An 18500-nucleotide genomic window follows, 5' to 3' on the forward strand; every position below is an offset into this window, starting at 1 on the left:
ACATTAGTATCAAATTATGTTACAGTGAAAAATCATAGTAATCTAGTATATGATAAACCCAAAGATCCAGACTTTTAGAACAAAAACTCATTATTTGATAAAAGCTGCTGGGAAAACTGGAAATCAGTATGGCAGAAACTGTATAGACTAACATCTCACACTGTATGCAAAGATAAGAACAAAAATGTATACCAGATTTACAAATAAAGGTTGATGGCATAAGCAAATTAGGAGAGAATGGTATAGTTTATCTGTCAGATTTATGGGTAAGGGAAAAATTGGGGTCCAAAAAAGACACAGATCATTATAAAATATAAAATAAATAATTTTGTATCAAATTTAAATGTTTCTGCACAAATAAAACCAATGTAATCAAAATTATAATGGAAAGCAGAAAACTGTTAGGGGGAAGATTTGGTAAAAATTATCTCTGATAAAGACCTCATTTCTTAAATATTTAGAAAACTGAGTCAAAAATATAAAAATACAAGTCATTCTCCATTTGATAAGTGATCAAAGGATATATACAAGCAATTTTCAGACAAAGAAATCAAAGCTATCTGCAGTCATACGAAAATTTTTCTTTAAATCATTATTGATCAGAGGAATGCAGATTAAAACAATTCTAAGGTACCACCTCACTCCTATCATAGTGGCTAATATGACAAAAAAAAAAAAGGAAAATGTTGGATGTTGGAAGGGATGTGGAAAAATTGGGGACACTAATGCACTGTTGGTAGAGTTGTAAACTGATCCAACCTTTCTGGAGAGCAATTTGGAATTTATGTCCAAAGGGCAACCAAACTCTGCATGCCTTCTGGTGAAGCAATACCACTACTAGGTCTATATCCTGAAGAGATCATAGAAAAGGGAAAAGATCTATTTATACAAAAATAGTTATAGCAACCATTTTTTGTGGTGGCTATGAATCAGAAATCAGAGGGATACCCATCAGAAACATGCTGTGGGATATGATTATGCTGGAATATTATTGTGATGTAAGAAATGATAAACAGGATGATTTCAGAAAAACCTAGAAAGATTTACATGAATTGATATAAAGTGAAGTAAACAAAACCAGGAGAACACTGTACACAATAACAACAATGTCTGATGAAGATTGTGAATGACTTAGCTATTCTTAATAATACAATGATCCAACACAATACCAAAGGACTATTGATAAAGCAAACTATCAGCTTCCAAAGAACTGATATTAATCATATTAATCGCATACATACTGAAGCATGCTATTTTTCAATTTCTTCCAATTTTTTTCTTTAATCTTCTTGTGAAAAATGGCTAATGTGGAAATGTTTTACATAATTGGAAAAAAAGTGCTGAGCATTGCCTTGCCTCCCTTTGCATAACTTCAATATCACCTTATGGCAGTAGATACACATTACAAACAAAAAAGAAACAGCAAAAATCATTTTTCACTATCCACATAAATTGTCTAGGTAAATAAACTTATACCTGAAGGTAATAAATATAATTTTTTATTTTTATGGAAATATTTCTAAAATGAATAATGCATTTATTTTAAATAAAGTTTTAGTGGAGGGGTTTTTTTTTTTTGTTAGTATTTGGTTTAGGGATTTTTTTACTGCTGCTGCTGGTGGTATGGGGCAGCATGGTGGAATGTATGTTGGATTTGGAGTAAGAGGACTTGAATTCAAATTGTTGCCCTCCCATTCACTACCTAGGTAAGTAACTTAAAACCTTGGGCCTCAGGTTTCTTATGTCTAAAATGAAGAGATTGGACATTACTTTTTTTAACTTCTTAGTTTGATTCTAGCTCTAAATTTTTGATCCTAGGATTTCCCAATGTTCCCAATTAGGAAATTTCTTCCATTGACAGAAATTAGTAACCTGTCTGCAACTTCAATTTTAATAATGACTGAATCACTGAGAGTTTAAGTGATTTGTTTAGGGTCACAGAGAAAGTATATTAAGAGGCATAACTTGAACCCATGTCTTCTTAGCTATAAGGACAGCCCACTATCCATAATACTATGCTGCTCCTCCTAAATAATAATGAATGGAGGATACTGAATATAATTTAACCATAATTATCATCATGAAAGACAAAATAATAGATGACTGAATGTTTGTATAGAGGGTATGAAAACCAAAGAGAATCAAAGATGAATCTCGACTCAAGCCTGGGTAACTAAATAATAAACACACAAAAATCAGGAAGCTGGGGCGACTAAGTGGCACAGTGGATAGAGCACTGACCTTGGAGTCAGGAGTACCTGAGTTCAAATCCGGCCTCAAACACTTAATATTTACCTAGCCATGTGGCCTTGGGCAAGTTACTTAACCCTGTTGCCTTGAAAAATCTAAAAAAAAAATCCCCAAGCAGCATATAGAAGGAAATAGAAAAAAATAAAGATACATTAATAGATATTCCTAATAAAATTAACTCAACAGCAGTGTGGGAGGAAGGAAGATGCAGAGATCTATAATAATCATTGACACCACAGGTAGGTAGGATAAAAGGTAAAAAGGAATTCTGGTGAGCAATGGCAAAAACACAATAAACATAGGCATTAAAATTAATTTTTAAATTTAAAAATCAAGAAGCAAGTATACTCTAGATCCAGGAAAATAATGAGTTTTATGGGATATAACCAGATTCCAGGATACATTTTTTTTCCTTAAATAATGACAAGCAGTGTCCCAGTTTTCCCACATCACCTCCAACATTGATCAGTTTCCTTTTTGGTCATTTTAGTCAGTCTGATAGGTCTCAGGTAGTACTTTAGAGTTGTTTTAATTTTATTTCTCAATAATGATTTAAAGCACTTTTTCATATAACTATAGATATTTTTAGCTTCTTGTTTGCAAACTGTCTAATCATATACTTTGATCATTTAACAACTGAAAAATAACCTGTATTCTTATAAATTTGACTCAGTTTTAGAAATGAGTCCTTTATCAGAAACACCAGTCATAAAAATCATTTCCCATCTTTCTGCATTTCTTCTTACCTTGGCTGCATTAGTTTTTCTTTTTAAATTTAATGTTCTCTACCTCTTCTTTGGTCCTAAATTTCTCCCCATTTGATTATTCCTTGTTCTCCTAACTGGCTTATGGTATTGCCCTTTATATCATAATCCTATACCCATTTTGACCTTATTTTGATATAGGGTGTGAGATGTTGGTCCATGCCTAGTTTTTGTCATACTATTTTCTAGTTTTCCTAGCATTTTTTTTTATCAAATAATGAGTTCTCATCCCAGAATTTGGTTTATCAAACAGTAGATTACCATAATCATTTACTACTGCCTCTTTAGTACCTAATCTATTCCATGGATCCACTTCTCTATTTTTTTAGCCAGTACCATACAATTTTGATGACTTCTGTTGTAAAATATAGTTTTAGATCTGGCCATATAAACTATAAAATACAGTTTTAGATCTAGGCCATCTTCCATTGCATTTTTTTCATTAATTTCGATGATATTCTTGACTTTTTGTTCCTCCTGATGAATTCTGTACTTTTTCCTAGTTCCATAAAATAACTTTTTTGGTATTTTAATTGGTAGAATTGTCATTTTTATTATTAGCTTGACCAATTGACATTTTTTCCCAATTATTTAGATCTGATTTTATTTGTGTGGAAAGTGTACTATAATTGTTTTCACATAATTTCTGGATTTATTTTATCAGGGAGACTCCCAAGTATATATCTAAAGAGTTTCATCACTATAAAGAGAGAGGAAAGAATAGATCAATGAAAGGGACATACAAATTTAGGACAAATAGAAAAAAAAAAGCAGAAATCCTGAAAAACAAGAAAAAAATTAAAAGCAAAAACATCCATTAAATTAATAAAACTAGAGGCTATTATTTTGAACAAATGAAAGCCAAATTAGCAGCACAAAAATTAATAAAAGGTAAATTTACAAGAAAAGGAAATTATTAGAAACTATTTTGGCAAATTATATAACAATAAAATTGTTCATCTATTTTAAATGGATGAATATTTACAAAAATATAACCAAACTAAGAGAACAAGATATAGAACATCACATAATAAATTCCAGAAAATTCATGAACCTCCACCACCAAAAGTGAGCAGAAACTAACACTAACATTAAATCCAAAGTCATAAAGTAGGATGAAAATGTGAACAATCCATACATACATGGCTACTATATAAACTGAAGACACAGAAATAGAAGAAAATGGTTTGAAAACATCCAGTCTCAAAAAAAAAAGACTTGAACATAAGCCCAACAAGAATTCTTAGAAGAGTCAAAGAAAAGTATTTTTAAAAGAGCAAAATGATTTTTAAAATCACAGTAAGATTTGTGGGGGGGGGGAATGGGAAAATGAAAGTCATACAATAGTTACAGCAAAGAGACTTAACAAACTTGTGGAAAGACATGCAAACTTTACTTAAGAAAGTAATTCTTTAAAAATTAGAATTGATTAAATGGTGAGAAAGATACAAAATCTCATTGAAGAAAATAACTTCTTAAAATTAGCTATAGGGAAATTAATATCTTGTTGAGACATCAAGAAATAATAAATCAAAATCAAAAGATTGAACATTTGGGAGGAAATGTCAACTATCTAATATGAAAACAGCTGACCTGGAAAAATAGATCAAGAGAAGATAATTTAAGAATCAATAGACTACCTGAAAACCATAAACAAAAAAAGAGAGACTAGATATCATATTTCAAAATTATAAAGGAAAACTGCCTAGCTATCTTAAAATTGGAGAGCAAAGTAAAAATGGAAAGACTTAATTAGATCTTGCCAAAAGAAACTCCAGCAATGATACAGACAAAATACAGAAGTTCCAGGTCAAGGAGAAAAAATTACAGTAAGCATCCAAAAAGGAATATCAAATATTGAGGATACACAATCAAGACTGTCCACATTATTTAGCAATAACCATTACAGAGGAAGGGGTATCTTAGAATATATTTCAAAAGGCAAGAGTTCTAGGATTGCAAAATAACATATACAGCAAAATAGATTCAAATCCGACAGGGAACTAAAATTGATATTTAATGATACAGAGTACTTTCAAGCATTCCTGATGAAAAGATGAGCCCTGAATAGAAACATTCAGAACTCAAGAGAAGTTATTGGTAAAAATGTAAGAGAAATTACAAGGGACTAAATATACAGTTAAACTGTTTACATTCATACATGGGAAGAAGATACATATAATCCCTCATAATTTTATTACCATTAGCTCTGAGAAGGAATGTAATTAGAGGACATGAGTATGGTTCCCTTATGTTGAGATGATCTCAAAAGAAAAATAGAAGAGTTGGGAAGAGGACTGCATGGGGAAAGGAGGAAAGGAGAAAAAGAATGGGAGAAAATCACCTCACATAAATGAGGCATGAAAGGAATATTTTATATTATGGTAGGGAGAGGGGTAAGGCAACACTTGAACTTTACTTTCATGTGAACCTGTTCAAGGAAAAATAATAAATATACACATACAACTGGATAGTAATACTCATTTTACACAAAGAGGGAGGGTAGATTAAAGGAAGCAGTGATCAAATGCAAAAATGTTTCATGAGGAAAGAACAGGATAAAAAAGAAAAAGGTAAATAAAAGAATAGGAAAGAGAGAAATATAGAGTAAGCAACTGTAAAACTTGGGAATGTGAATGGGATGAACTCACATAGAAAACAGAAGGGGTCAGAAAAATGGGCTAAAAACCAGAAGACGGTAACATTATGTACAGAAATACATTTAAGGACTTCCGGCCAAGATGGCAGAGAGAAGACAGGCACAGTTCTAGAGTCTCCTGATCTCTTCCCCATCTATCACATGAAACAAATCTCTTAGAGGAAGTCCGACTCACGAAACCAAGAGAGAAAAACCAGGAGAAAGAGCATCTACCTCAGGATTTGTCTCCCACTGCAGCTTTGGTAGAATTCGGGCGGCTGAGTCTGGGCTCGGAGGGAGGATCTGCCCCAGATCAGCCAGATTAACAGCTGGATTGGAACCTGGAGTCTGAGGGCCCGAGAGCCGGACCTGCTGGATCAGCGGTGGGGCTGGACGAGGGGGGCTTGGGTCCCCAGGGAAGGAGAGGAGCTGTTGTTGGTGCTGTCCCCCTGGAGCTTGGGGAAGGGGCTGCGGGGGGGGGGGGATGTCTGATGCAGGAAAGTTGCTGACGACATCCCTGGGCTCGTCGGGTCTGGGAGACTCTGAGCCTACGCCTCCATTGCACTGAGGCCTCCTCCCAAACAAACAATTGCAAACTACTTCTGCCTCAGGCCCAGGTGTGTGAGCAGAAGAACCAGCCCAGCTGAGGAAAGACCTCACCCCAGGGTAAAGCCCACCATTGATTGAAGGCAAAAGAATTCAATAGCTCCAATCCCTCCCTCAAGCAAAGGGAGAAGGCCTGGCAACCAAGGTCACAGACACCCCAGAGAGGGCAACCAGCACCTCCTACTGGCCATCCAGAGAAACTGCACTCAGTAAAGCCTTTAGCAATGCCAAGCCCAGGTGAACCAGCCCCACCCAATTCAAAGTCTTAGCATAATGAAGAAGGGTCAGCGGAAAGGTAGATCCATAGAAAAATTCCTAGAAGGGAAAGACCCCAACTCAGAGAGACCTGGAACCTCTGAGGAGAATACAATCTGGTCTCCAGCACAGAAAGACTTCCTCTAAGAAAAAAGGATGGAGCTTAAAAATTTGGGAGAGACAATTAATACCTTGCAACAAGAAAACAAAACCTTAGAAAGTACAATTGGACAAACACAAAAGGATAATAAATCTCTCAGATCATCAATTGGACAATTACAAAATAAGAATAGTTCACTCAGATCCTCAAATGAGCAAATGCAAAAAGAAATTAATTCTCTCAAAACCTCAATTGGTCAAATGGAAAGCTCTTTCAAAAGTAGAATTGACCAATTGGAAAAGGAGTTGCAAAAGGTTAATGAAGAAAACTCATCCCCCCAAAAAAACAATGGAGTCTACAGAAATTAATGACTCCACAAGACAGCAAGAGTCAGTTAAACAAAATCAAAAAATAGAAAAAATAGAAGCAAATGTAAAATACCTCATCAACAAAACCACTGACCTTGAGAATAGATTGAGGAGGGGCAACCTGAAAATTATAGGACTTCCTGAAAACATTTAAGAGAAAAAAACCCTGGACTTAATATTACAGGATCTAGTGATGGAAAACTGCCCTGATATCATCGAATCAGAGGGCAAAGTAGTTATTGAAAGAGTACATCGATCCCCACCAGAAAAAGATGGTAAAATGAAAACACCAAGGAATGTTGTGGCCAAACTCCAGAATTATCAGATAAAAGAGAAAATCCTGCAAGCAGCCAGAAAGAAACAATTTAAATATCAAGGAGCCACAGCAAGGATCACACAGGACCTGGCTGCATCAACATTAAGGGATCGAAGGGCCTGGAATGAGATATTTCAAAGAGCAGGGGAGCTTGGAATGCAGTCAAGAATCTACTTTTCTACAAAGCTGAGCCTTCTCTTCCAGGGAAAAAGATGGACATTTAATGAAATGGAAGAATTCCAAAAATTTCTGATGAAAAGACCAGAGCTAAACAGAAAATTTGGACATCAAACAGGAAGTTCAAGAGACACATGAAAAGGTAAAAATAAAAAGGGGGGGGGTGGGGTGGTAAAAGAAAAAAAAATGCAATCCAGTAAGTTAGTTGAAACTGGCTATATCCCAGCATGGGGGTAAAAAAAAAAAGATTCTCATAAACCTTGAGAAATGTAACTCTAACAGATAGAATACACCTTGCCAGAAATGATGGACATTCATTACCTATCCATGAGACTACTATCTAATGGGATGTAACTGGCTTTAACCCCATTTGGGAGAAAGACTCTAATAACTCTCAGGAATTTTGACACTGTTCAATAGAATATACAGAACTAGATGGGTCAGACACTCAGAATTTTCTATAACTTTGATAGAATGATCTAAAAAAAATACACTACCACCTTAAAAAGGGGGACAGGAAAGAGACGGGAAGAGGGAGGGGATTGAATGGGGGCAAATCTCATTACATTAAGAGGTACAAAAAACCTATGGTAATAGTGGGGAAGAAGGGAGCAGAGGAGAAACACCTGAATCATCTTCTCATCAGACTTGGCTTAAAGTCAACCTACACATACACAGTTAATTTATAAAACATCTAACCTTTCAATTATTAAAAGGGGAAAAGGGGAGGGGGACAGAGAAAGCGAAGGGGAGAGGGGGAAATAAGGGGAATAAAAGGAAGGGAAGGGAAAAAGGGAAAGGAGAAAGAAAGGGGAGGGTGTGATATAGGAGGGCAAACACACTGAAGGGGGGTGGTTTTCAGAAACAAAAGACTGGGGAATATGAATAAAAGGCTGGGAAAGGGGGAAAAATAAACACAGAGGGAAGATAGCACAGAGAGCAATAAAGAATCAGTAATCATAACCTTAAATATGAATGGGATGAACTCTCCCTTAAAGAGTAAGGAAATAGTAGAGTGGATTAAAAACCAGAATCGACAATATGCTGCTTACAAGAAACTCATTTGAAGCAGAGAGATACATATAGAGTAAAAGTAAAAGGTTGGAGCAAAATATATTTTGCTTCAGCTGAAGTAAAAAAAAGCAGGGGTAGCAGTCCTTATCTCAGACAAAGCAGCAGCAAAAATAGATAGCCTTGAAAGAGATAAGGAAGGAAACTTTATCCTCCTAAAAGGTACCTTAGCCAATAAAGTCATTTCAATATTGAATATATATGCATCCAGTGGGACAGCACCCAAATTCTTAGAGGAGAAGCTGAAAGAATTACAGGAAGACATAGACAGCAAAACTCTACTAGTGGGAGACCTCAACCTCCAGCTATCAGATCTAGATAAATCAAATCATAAAACAAACAAGAAAGAAATTAGGGAGGTAAATAGATTGTTAGAAAAATTAGATAAGGTAGATTTATGGAGGAAACTGAATGGGGATAGAAAGGAATATACCTTTTTCTCTGCAGTACATGGAACTTATACAAAAATTGACCATGTACTAGGACAAAAAAACCTAATGACCAACTGCAGAAAGGCCGAAATAACGAATACATCTTTCTCAGATCACAATGCAATAAAAGTCATATGCAATACTGGGCCAAGGAGATATAGACCCAGAACAAATTGGAAACTGAATAACCTCATCTTAAAAAATGAGTGGACCAAAAAACAACTTATAGAAAGAATTAACCATTTTATCCTAGATAATGATAATAATGAAACAACATACCAAAACCTATGGGATTCATTCAAAGCAACTCTCGGGGGATATATTATAGCTCTAAATGCTTATATGAAGAAATTGGAGAAAGAGGAAATCAATGAACTAAACATGCAACTAAAAAAATTAGAGAAAGAACAAATCAAAAATCCCCAATTAAGTACTAAATTAGAAATTCTAAAAATTAAAGGAGAAATTAATAAAATTGAAAGCAAAAAAACTATTGAATTAATAAATAAAACCAAAAGTTGGTATTATGAAAAATCCAATAAAACTGATAAACCTCTGGTCAATTTGATTAAAAAAAGAAAGAAGAAAACCAAATAGCTAGTATCATAAATGAAAAAAGTTGAACTCACCACCAATGAGGAGGAAATTAAAGTAATAATTTGAAATCATTTTGCCCAACTCTATGCCAATAAATTTGATAATCTAAGTGAAATGGATGAATATTTACAAAAATATAAGTTGCCCAGGTTGAATGAGGAAGAGATTAAATACCTAAACAACCCTATCTCAGAAAAAGAAATTCAACAAGCCATTACTGAACTCCCTAAAAAAAAAATCTCCAGGGCCTGATGGATTCACAAGTGAATTCTACCAAACATTTAAGGAACAATTGGTTCCAATCCTATATAAACTCTTTGAAAAATAAGAAAAGATGGAACTCTGACTAACTCTTTCTATAAAACCAATATGGTACTGTTACCTAAACCAGGAAGAGTTAAAACAGAAAAAGAAAATTACAGACCTATCTCCCTCATGAAATAGATGCAGAAATCCTAAATAAAATCTTAGCAAAACGATTACAACAAGTCATCACTAGGATAATACATTATGATCAAGTAGGACTTATTCCAGGAATGCAGGGTTGGTTCAATATTAGGAAAACTGTTAGTATACTCAATTATATGAACAACAAACCTATCAGAAATCATATGATCATATCAATAGATGCTGAAAAAGCTTTTGACAAAATACAGCATCCATTCCTATTAAAAACACTGGAGAGTGTAGGAATAAATGGACTGTTCCTTAAAATAGTTAGAAGTATCTATCTGAAACCATCAACTAGCATTATACTCAATGGGGAGAGGCTAGAGGCATTCCCAATAAGATCAGGGGTGAAACAAGGGTGCCCATTATCACCACTACTATTCAATATTGTATTAGAAATGTTAGCATCAGCAATTAGAGAAGAAAAAGAAATTAAAGGAATTAGAATTGGGAAGGAAGAGACAAAACTCTCACTCTTTGCAGATGACATGATGATCTACCTAGAGAATCCCAAGAAATCATCTAAAAAAACTACTGGAAACAATTAGCAATTTTAGCAAAGTTGCAGGTTATAAAATAAACCCTCATAAATCCTCAACTTTTCTATATATGTCTAGCAAGAAACAGCAGGAAGAGCTAGAAAGAGAAATCCCATTCAAAGTAACTTCAGACAATATAAAATATTTGGGAGTCTATTTGCCAAGACAGTCTCAGAATCTTTTTGAAAACAATTATAAAACACTTCTCACACAAATTAAATTAGATTTAAATAATTGGGCAAATATCAACTGCTCATGGATAGGTAGAGCTAATATAATAAAAATGACAATTCCACCAAAACTAAACTATCTGTTTAGTGCCCTACCAATCAAAATTCCAAAAAACTACTTTAATGAGTTAGAAAAAATTGTAAGTAAATTCATATGGAGAAATAAAAAGTCAAGAATTGCCAGGACCTTAATCAAAAAAAGTACAGAAGAAGGTGGCTTAGCCCTACCCGATCTAAAATTATATTATAAAGCATCAGTCATGAAAACTGTTTGGTATTGGCTAAGAAATAGAGTGGTGGACCAGTGGAATAGACTAGGTGTAAAAGCAGGAGATGATTATAGTAAGCTCCTGTTTGATATACCCAAAGAGTCTGGCCATTGGGATAAAAACTCCGTCTTTGATAAAAATTGCTGGGAAAATTGGAAGTTAGTATGGAAGAAACTTAGATTAGACCAACACCCCACACCCTTTACCAAGATAAGATCCAAATGGTTACAGGACATAGACATAAAAAAAAATACTATAAGCAAATTAGAAGATCAAGGACTAGTCTACCTGTCAGATCTATGGAAAGGGGAACAGTTTATGACTAAGGAAGAGTTGGAGAATATCACCAAAAAACAATTAGATGATTTCGATTACATTAAATTAAAAAGCTTTTGCACAGATAAAACCAATGTAACCAAGATCAAAAGAAATGAGGTAAATTGGGAAACAATCTTTACAACTAATGATTCTGACAAAGGACTCATTTCTAAAATATACAGAGAACTGAGTCATATTTTTAAAACAAAAAGCCATTCCCCAATTGACAAATGGTCAAAGGATATGCAAAGGCAATTTACAGATGAGGAGATCAAAGTAATTCATAGCCATATGAAAAAATGCTCTAAATCATTAATTATTAGAGAAATGCAAATTAAAGTTTCTCTGAGGTACCACCTCACACCTCTCAGATTAGCCAGTATGACCAGGAAGGATAATGATCATTGTTGGAAGGGATGTGGGAAATCTGGGACACTATTACACTGTTGGTGGAGCTGTGAACTTATCCAACTCTTTTGTAGAGCTATTTGGAACTATGCCCAAAGGGCAACAAAAATGTGCATACCCTTTGACCCAGCAATACCACTATTGGGTCTATACCCTGAAGAGATGAGGAAAAAGGGTAAAAACATTACTTGTACAAAAATATTTATAGCAACCCTATTTGTGGTGGCAAAGAATTGGAAATCCAGTAAATGTCCTTCAATTGGGGAATGGCTTAGCAAACTGTGGTATATGTATGTCATGGAACACTATTGTTGTATTAGAAACCAGGAGGGACGGGATTTCAGGGAAACCTGGAGGGATTTGCATGAACTGATGCTGAGTGAGATAAGCAGAACCAGAAAAACACTGTACACCCTAACAGCAACATGGGAGTGGTATTCAACCTTGAAGGACTTGCTCATTCCATCAGTGCAACAATCGGGAACAGTTTTGGGCTGTCTGCAAAGGAGAGTACCATCTGTATCCAGATAAGGAGCTGTGGAGTTTGAACAAAGTACAAGGACTATTCCCTTCAATTTAGAAAAAAAAAACCAGATATCTTATTGTCTGATCTTGTTACCTCTGAGAATTCTGTTCTCTTTAAGGATATGATTTCTCTCTCATCACACCCAATTTGGATCAAGGTACAACATGGAAACAAAGTAAAGACTGATAGAATGCTTTCTGGGCGGGGGAGGGAAGCAAGATTGGGGGAAAAATATAAAACTCAAATAATATCTTTAATAACAATAAAGTAAAAAAAAAGAAATACATTTAAAAGAAAGATACACACATTTAAAATATGAGACTATAACAGAATTTCTTATGCTTCAGTTTAAGTAAAAGAAGGTAGAGTTCCAATCATGACCTCAAAGAAAGCCTAAATGAAAGAGACAATCAGCAAAAAGTATCATAGAAAAAGATATGATTGGGGTGGCTAGGTGGTGCAGTGGATAAAGCACCGGCCCTGGAGTCAGGAGTACCTGGGTTCAAATCCAGTGTCAGACACTTAATAATTACCTAGCTGTGTGGCCTTGGGCAAGCCACTTAACCCCGTTTGCCTTGCAAAAACCTAAAAAAAAAAAAGATATGATTGTTGAACTACAGAATTCTAGAGTAATCAACCAAAAATCTTATGGAAAACAAATTAACAACTTCACCATACTTCCAAAGAATTACTTTTCATAGAAAGAAAAAAAATAACAAAATTCATCTTGAGGAACAAAGGGTAAAAATAATCAAGAAAATTAATTTTGGGTTACTTTGTCTAGAAAGCAAAGTGTATATATACATATATATACTTTTTTTTTTTTAGGTTTTTGCAAGGCAAATGGGGTTAAGTGGCTTGCCCAAGGCCACACAGTTAGGGTAATTATTAAGTGTCTGAGACCGGATTTGAACCCAGGTACTCCTGACTCCAGGGCCGGTGCTTTATCCACTATGCCACCTAGCCGCCTCCAAAAGCAAAGTATATTAAATGAAGTAATGTCCTATCAATCAGAAAATATAGTCTGAAGACAGACTAAGAAAGGCTTCAAATGCCAAAACAGAGGAATTTGTAGTTTTAATTTAGCCAAATGGGAGCCATCAGGGATCAAAGAAATCTGGTGTGTGCTTTAGGAATATCAATCTGCAAGATATATGAAATATGTATTATGGCAGGGGGAGCTTGGAAGCAGGGAGTCTATTCAGGAGTCTATTTCAAAAGTCTCAGCAAGGTGCTGAGAGTCTGCATTTGCGTGGTGGGCTCAATGAGTGGAGAAAAATGGATGATTGAGTACAAGGTAGAAACAATAAGAGTTAAAAAGAGGACACCAAGGTTTAAAAGCTGCATGATAGGAACTTTAAGGTATTATAAAAAGACAGAACTGTTAAGGAGGAAAAAATTAAGAGAAGGTTATTTAACTTGGGAAGTAAGAAGGAACCCTATCAGTCAAAGATGGGGCAGAAGTCTTACTTTTAGAGACAAAGGTGTGAATCTATAGTGAAGAAATTGAAATTTTGAGGGTGGATGACTTATTCCATAAGTTTGCAGTGAAAGAAAAATAAAAATTAGGATACCAAGATAGGGAAGCAGAGTCAAGCAAATTTTTTTTCCAACTGAAGGAGCCTCTGGGATTTAATGAAGATTATCAGCAAAATATATATATATATATATGTATATATATATATATATATATATATAGAGAGAGAGATGTAGTTATAGATATATAAAAATACATATCTATCTATAGATAGACATAGATAGATAAATATAGAGATTGATATCAATCCTGGTCTAATCATGGGCTTAAGGAAATATCAACAGACTTACCTGAGAAAGGAATAAAGGCATGTCTCATACTAACAGAAAATGGTTTCCCATTGTCTTTGACTCTTTCAGCCAGCAGCGTCTGGTATCCAGAATTTATATTACAACTGCTTTTTCTTTTTCTGTGAAAAGAAAAACCATTACATATATTACACTCAAAAATATTTCATGGACTTATCTTCTAGTTAAGCCAGAATCTTAAATAGAAAAATGAAAAAGTGTTTTGTTCAATTTTCCTAAAGGATTTACTTCAAAAATAGCTTGGAATTGGGGGCAGCTAAGTGGTGCAGCAGATAGAGTACTGGCCTAGAGTCAGGAGGACCTGAGTTCAAATTCGACCTCAGACACTTAAAAAAAAACTTGTTTAGCTATGGCAAGTCAATTAAACCCACTGCAAAAATAACAATAAACAAAGAATCATTTGGAATGAAACTCAGATAGCTAGCAAAATAGGTAATATGAAATAGGTAAATTGTCTAGTATTCTCAATTTATTAGAAATTTACAAGTAGAAGAATAGTAAATAATTCTGCCACTATATTCTGCACTATGTTCACTGACCACAAAAACATACAAATATTATCACAGAACATTTTTTTTAGGGTTTTTTTAAGGGTTTTTTTTTGCAAGGCAAATGGGGTTAAGTGGCTTGCCCAAGGCCACACAGCTAGGTAATTATTAAGTGTCTGAGACCGGATTTGAACCCAGGTACTCCTGACTCCAGGGCCCGTGCTTTATCCCCTACGCCACCTAGCCGCCCCCACAGAACATTTTAAGGAGAGGGAGAAATTAAAATAGTGTGAAATGACACAATGAAGTTAACCCCAAAGGAAATATTCAAGTGTGTAATAAGAGTTCATTATTCTGAAGAGACATCAGATTATTAGTTATTTTTAATCCAGGAATTGTCTGAATTTGAGCACCATTCTGAGAAGCATTAGTAATAGTTCCACCATGTCGGCCCCACCCCATTCCATCCCTCACAGACTGTCAGCCCACAAACATCCTGAGCAGCCAGCAATTTTGAACACAGTCGCACCTGACCTAAGAAAAACACTCTAAAAAATGAATCATCACAACATCACTTAACTAAAGTCCTCAATTTATTGCTTGGTAGAAGATATTTGAATGGAAAAGCAAAAGACGAAGTTGAAAAACATGGTCCTTGATTCCATATCTATGACTGACTGCCTTCTAATACAAACTAAGAGAAGTCAGTATGACATGGTTTCTACCTGCTCCTGAAAGATAAATTTCTGCCTTGTGCTTGAGAAGGTGGGCTCTCCCCAATAGGCGCTGGCATCTCAATCTCAAAATCCCTTGGCACATTTTGGATATTTGGCTCTGTGAAAGTTATTCGACCTGAAATTAAGCAAGATTGAGAGGTATTTAAAAATAATAACAATTTACTATAAAATTCAAAATTCTTTTAAAACACATAGGGCTTCTGTCTTTTATGATATACCTAAAGTGGACATCAGTTCACAATAAATCAATAACAAAAATCAAGTCTTGAATCAGTAGCTTTAAATGGGATATTACACAGTTCTCTACAAAGCTATTCCAAGATAAGAAAAAAGGCATTAAAAATGAATGTCCCCATACTAAAGACAAGCATTCTACAGTTTAAAACAATTAATAACTTAATTAGCAGAAGACTAATAAAATGAGGCATAGGAAAACTAACCTCATATCTCCACATGTGAAAAACATGAATATGCAACACATGAAAACAAAAAGAGTATAACAAATTTGAAAAGCAGTGATTGTCAATGGAATTCATGCATTAGATTTATGTTCTAGTTTACTCTAACTATATATTCTACTCTAACTATATGTCCTAGTTTAACTATATATTCTAAAACATCTGAAGGTAGATCAAAAAACAGGAATACAAAATAAATAACTCCCACATAACAAAAAGTACAATAACTAATCTATTAACATGTTTAACACAAATGTATATGTACAATGTTCACCAGACTGTTCGCTATTGAAGGGAGGGGGAGTGGGAAGGGAGGTTGGAAGGAAATTATGTGACTTATGAATACACATATGCATGTGGATGAATGTTGAAAAACTTTCATAACATATTTGAAATAAAATATCAACTGGAGAAAAAAAGTACAATAATTATACTATATACATTTTTCTATGTCCTTGTTGTCTCTCCCATGAGAAGGGATTGCTTTGTTCTTTGCAAAAGTACAAATATCCTGAGCACCCATTTTTTGTACTTATCCCCCTAGTCCCAAGCAATAGTGTAAGGGTATATAGCAGATACTTAATAAATATTAGTTATTTGACTGATTAACTCTCAATAAGGATAACAAACATTCTAAAAGTAGTAACCTACTTCCCAGGATTGTTGTGAGGATAAAATGAGATAAAAATATTTTAATCTCTTTTGCAAGTGCTAAAAATGATAATTATTATCATTATTAGCAGTATAAGCATGATGTTTTCAAAATGTGGCTTTATTAAGGAAAGGATATATCAGCTCATACCATGACATATTTAACTCATTAACAGTTTCTGATTCTTCCACAAAAGGTTTGTGACATATCCTCTTTTGTTTTTTATTAATCATTAAAGCTGATTCATGAAGATCATTCATGTTTAGAGCACATGGAATCTTGTACAACTCCTTTAACCAAGGAAATGTGCTTCAGTACCTGTTTCACTAGTGTCTGGTTGGTTTTTGTCTTTCATTATTGAAGAAGACAAAAATGACATCTCTGAGTCAAATCACCATGTATCTGACTGTGGCTGATCAGATCAATATAAGATCAGAATGCTCTACCACAGAAACAAATAGTCCAGGTGATCATCTGGGGTGCTTACTCTAAACTTACGTATCTCATTTCCTTTCAGTCACTTCAATTCTACCTTCCTCATAGAGTGCAGCACCCTTTCTGATGAGGGCACACCATGCAGGGCGGTCCTGTGCCAGTATCTCCCATGTGGTACAATCAGTTCTAAAGTTCTTCAATGAAACCTTCAGTGTCCTGATATTGTGTCTTCTGACCCTCTTGTGCATGCTTGCCCTGTGTGAGTTCTCCATAAAATAGAGCCTGGCATTCTAAAGATGGTGGCATGAGGACAGCATTTCCTAGGAGCTCTCTTCCAAAATATTCCAAAAACCTTAAATTGTGATGCCTGGCATTCTAATAAGGTGTCCAGCCCATCACAGTATTTTTGGAATGCTTGGTAGTTTAGTTTGAGAAAGGGCCTCAGTGTCTGGGATCTTCTAACAGGTGATCTTCAGAATCTTCCCAAGACAATTTGAATGGAAGTTATTCAGTTTCTTGACATGGTATTGGTAGACTGTCCAGGTTCCACAGTCATATAGCAAGGAGGTCAGCACAACTGCTCTGTAGACCTTCAGCTTGGTAGTCAGTCTAATAACTCTTCTCTCCACACTTTCTTTTGAAACCTTGCAAATACTGAGCTAGCTCTGGCAATGTGAATGTAAACCTCATTGTCAATGTGTACCTCTTGGAAAAAGACACTCCCAAGGTAACTGAACTTGTTCACAGTACTCAAATCTTCTCCATTTGCTGTAATCAATGGTTCTACAGATGCATGGTAAGGTGCTGACTGATGGAGCACCTAGGTTTTCTTGGTGTTGTTAGACTAAAATTAGCACAACTGGCAGTGACTTTCCCTTATGGGTAAAATGGTCTTCTGGATTGGCCTCACCAGCAGTGAAGAAGGCTAAATTAATTTTAATAGATAAAGTTGGAATTCAACAATCAATCAAAAATACTTACTGAGCAATTACTAGTAAAGACATTGTATTCAGCAGTGGGGATACAAATACAACAAATACATGAGTACTCAATGGCCCTTACCTGATCCCATATTTTCCTATATAGATATATTCAGTCAGCCATTCAGCAAGTCATTTATTTATCTACCTATTCATAAAATGATGTATCTAAGTACAATCTATATACATGAGTGGGATTTTGAATATGTATAAGGGATTCCAAAATCAGATATGAAGATTTAAGTATAGGGATGCATGGTGCTCCTTGCAGGTGTTGGGGTTTAGGGGTTATCAGAAGTGGAGGAGTGTCAAAGTGGACATACTAAGTGTATCTATACATGCTGGATTTGGAGAAGAGAACAGGGACCAAACAGAACCAGAGGAACACCTTCAGATACAGGGCATGATTAGGATGTAGATTCCATAAAGGAGACAGAGAAGAAGCAACCATAAAGGTAGGAAGAGAACCAGATGTCCTAAAACGTAAAGAGAAGAGTATCAAAGAGAAAGAAATGATTATCAGTGACAAAGGCTGCAGAGAGGTCAAAGAGGATGAGGACTGAGAAAAGATCAACTAAAGGAGAACAGGTTT

At 35.1% G+C, this 18500-nt stretch overlaps 1 protein-coding gene across 3 annotated transcripts in view; it reads right to left on the minus strand.

Moving 5' to 3' along the window:
* The window catches only part of POLQ (DNA polymerase theta), a 132870-nt gene that overhangs the window by 18016 nt on the left and 96354 nt on the right, over positions 1–18500 (minus strand). For all 3 annotated transcript variants that reach the window (XM_074214615.1, XM_074214614.1, XM_074214616.1), the window contains exons 23-24: positions 15372–15498; positions 14141–14259 (exon numbers count right to left, since the gene is read on the minus strand). In XM_074214615.1, coding sequence (XP_074070716.1) covers positions 14141–14259; positions 15372–15498 — 246 coding nt within the window. The remainder of the gene's footprint in view (positions 1–14140; positions 14260–15371; positions 15499–18500) is intronic.

Source organism: Macrotis lagotis, chromosome 1 (genome assembly GCF_037893015.1).
Source record: "Macrotis lagotis isolate mMagLag1 chromosome 1, bilby.v1.9.chrom.fasta, whole genome shotgun sequence".
NCBI lineage: Eukaryota > Metazoa > Chordata > Mammalia > Peramelemorphia > Peramelidae > Macrotis > Macrotis lagotis.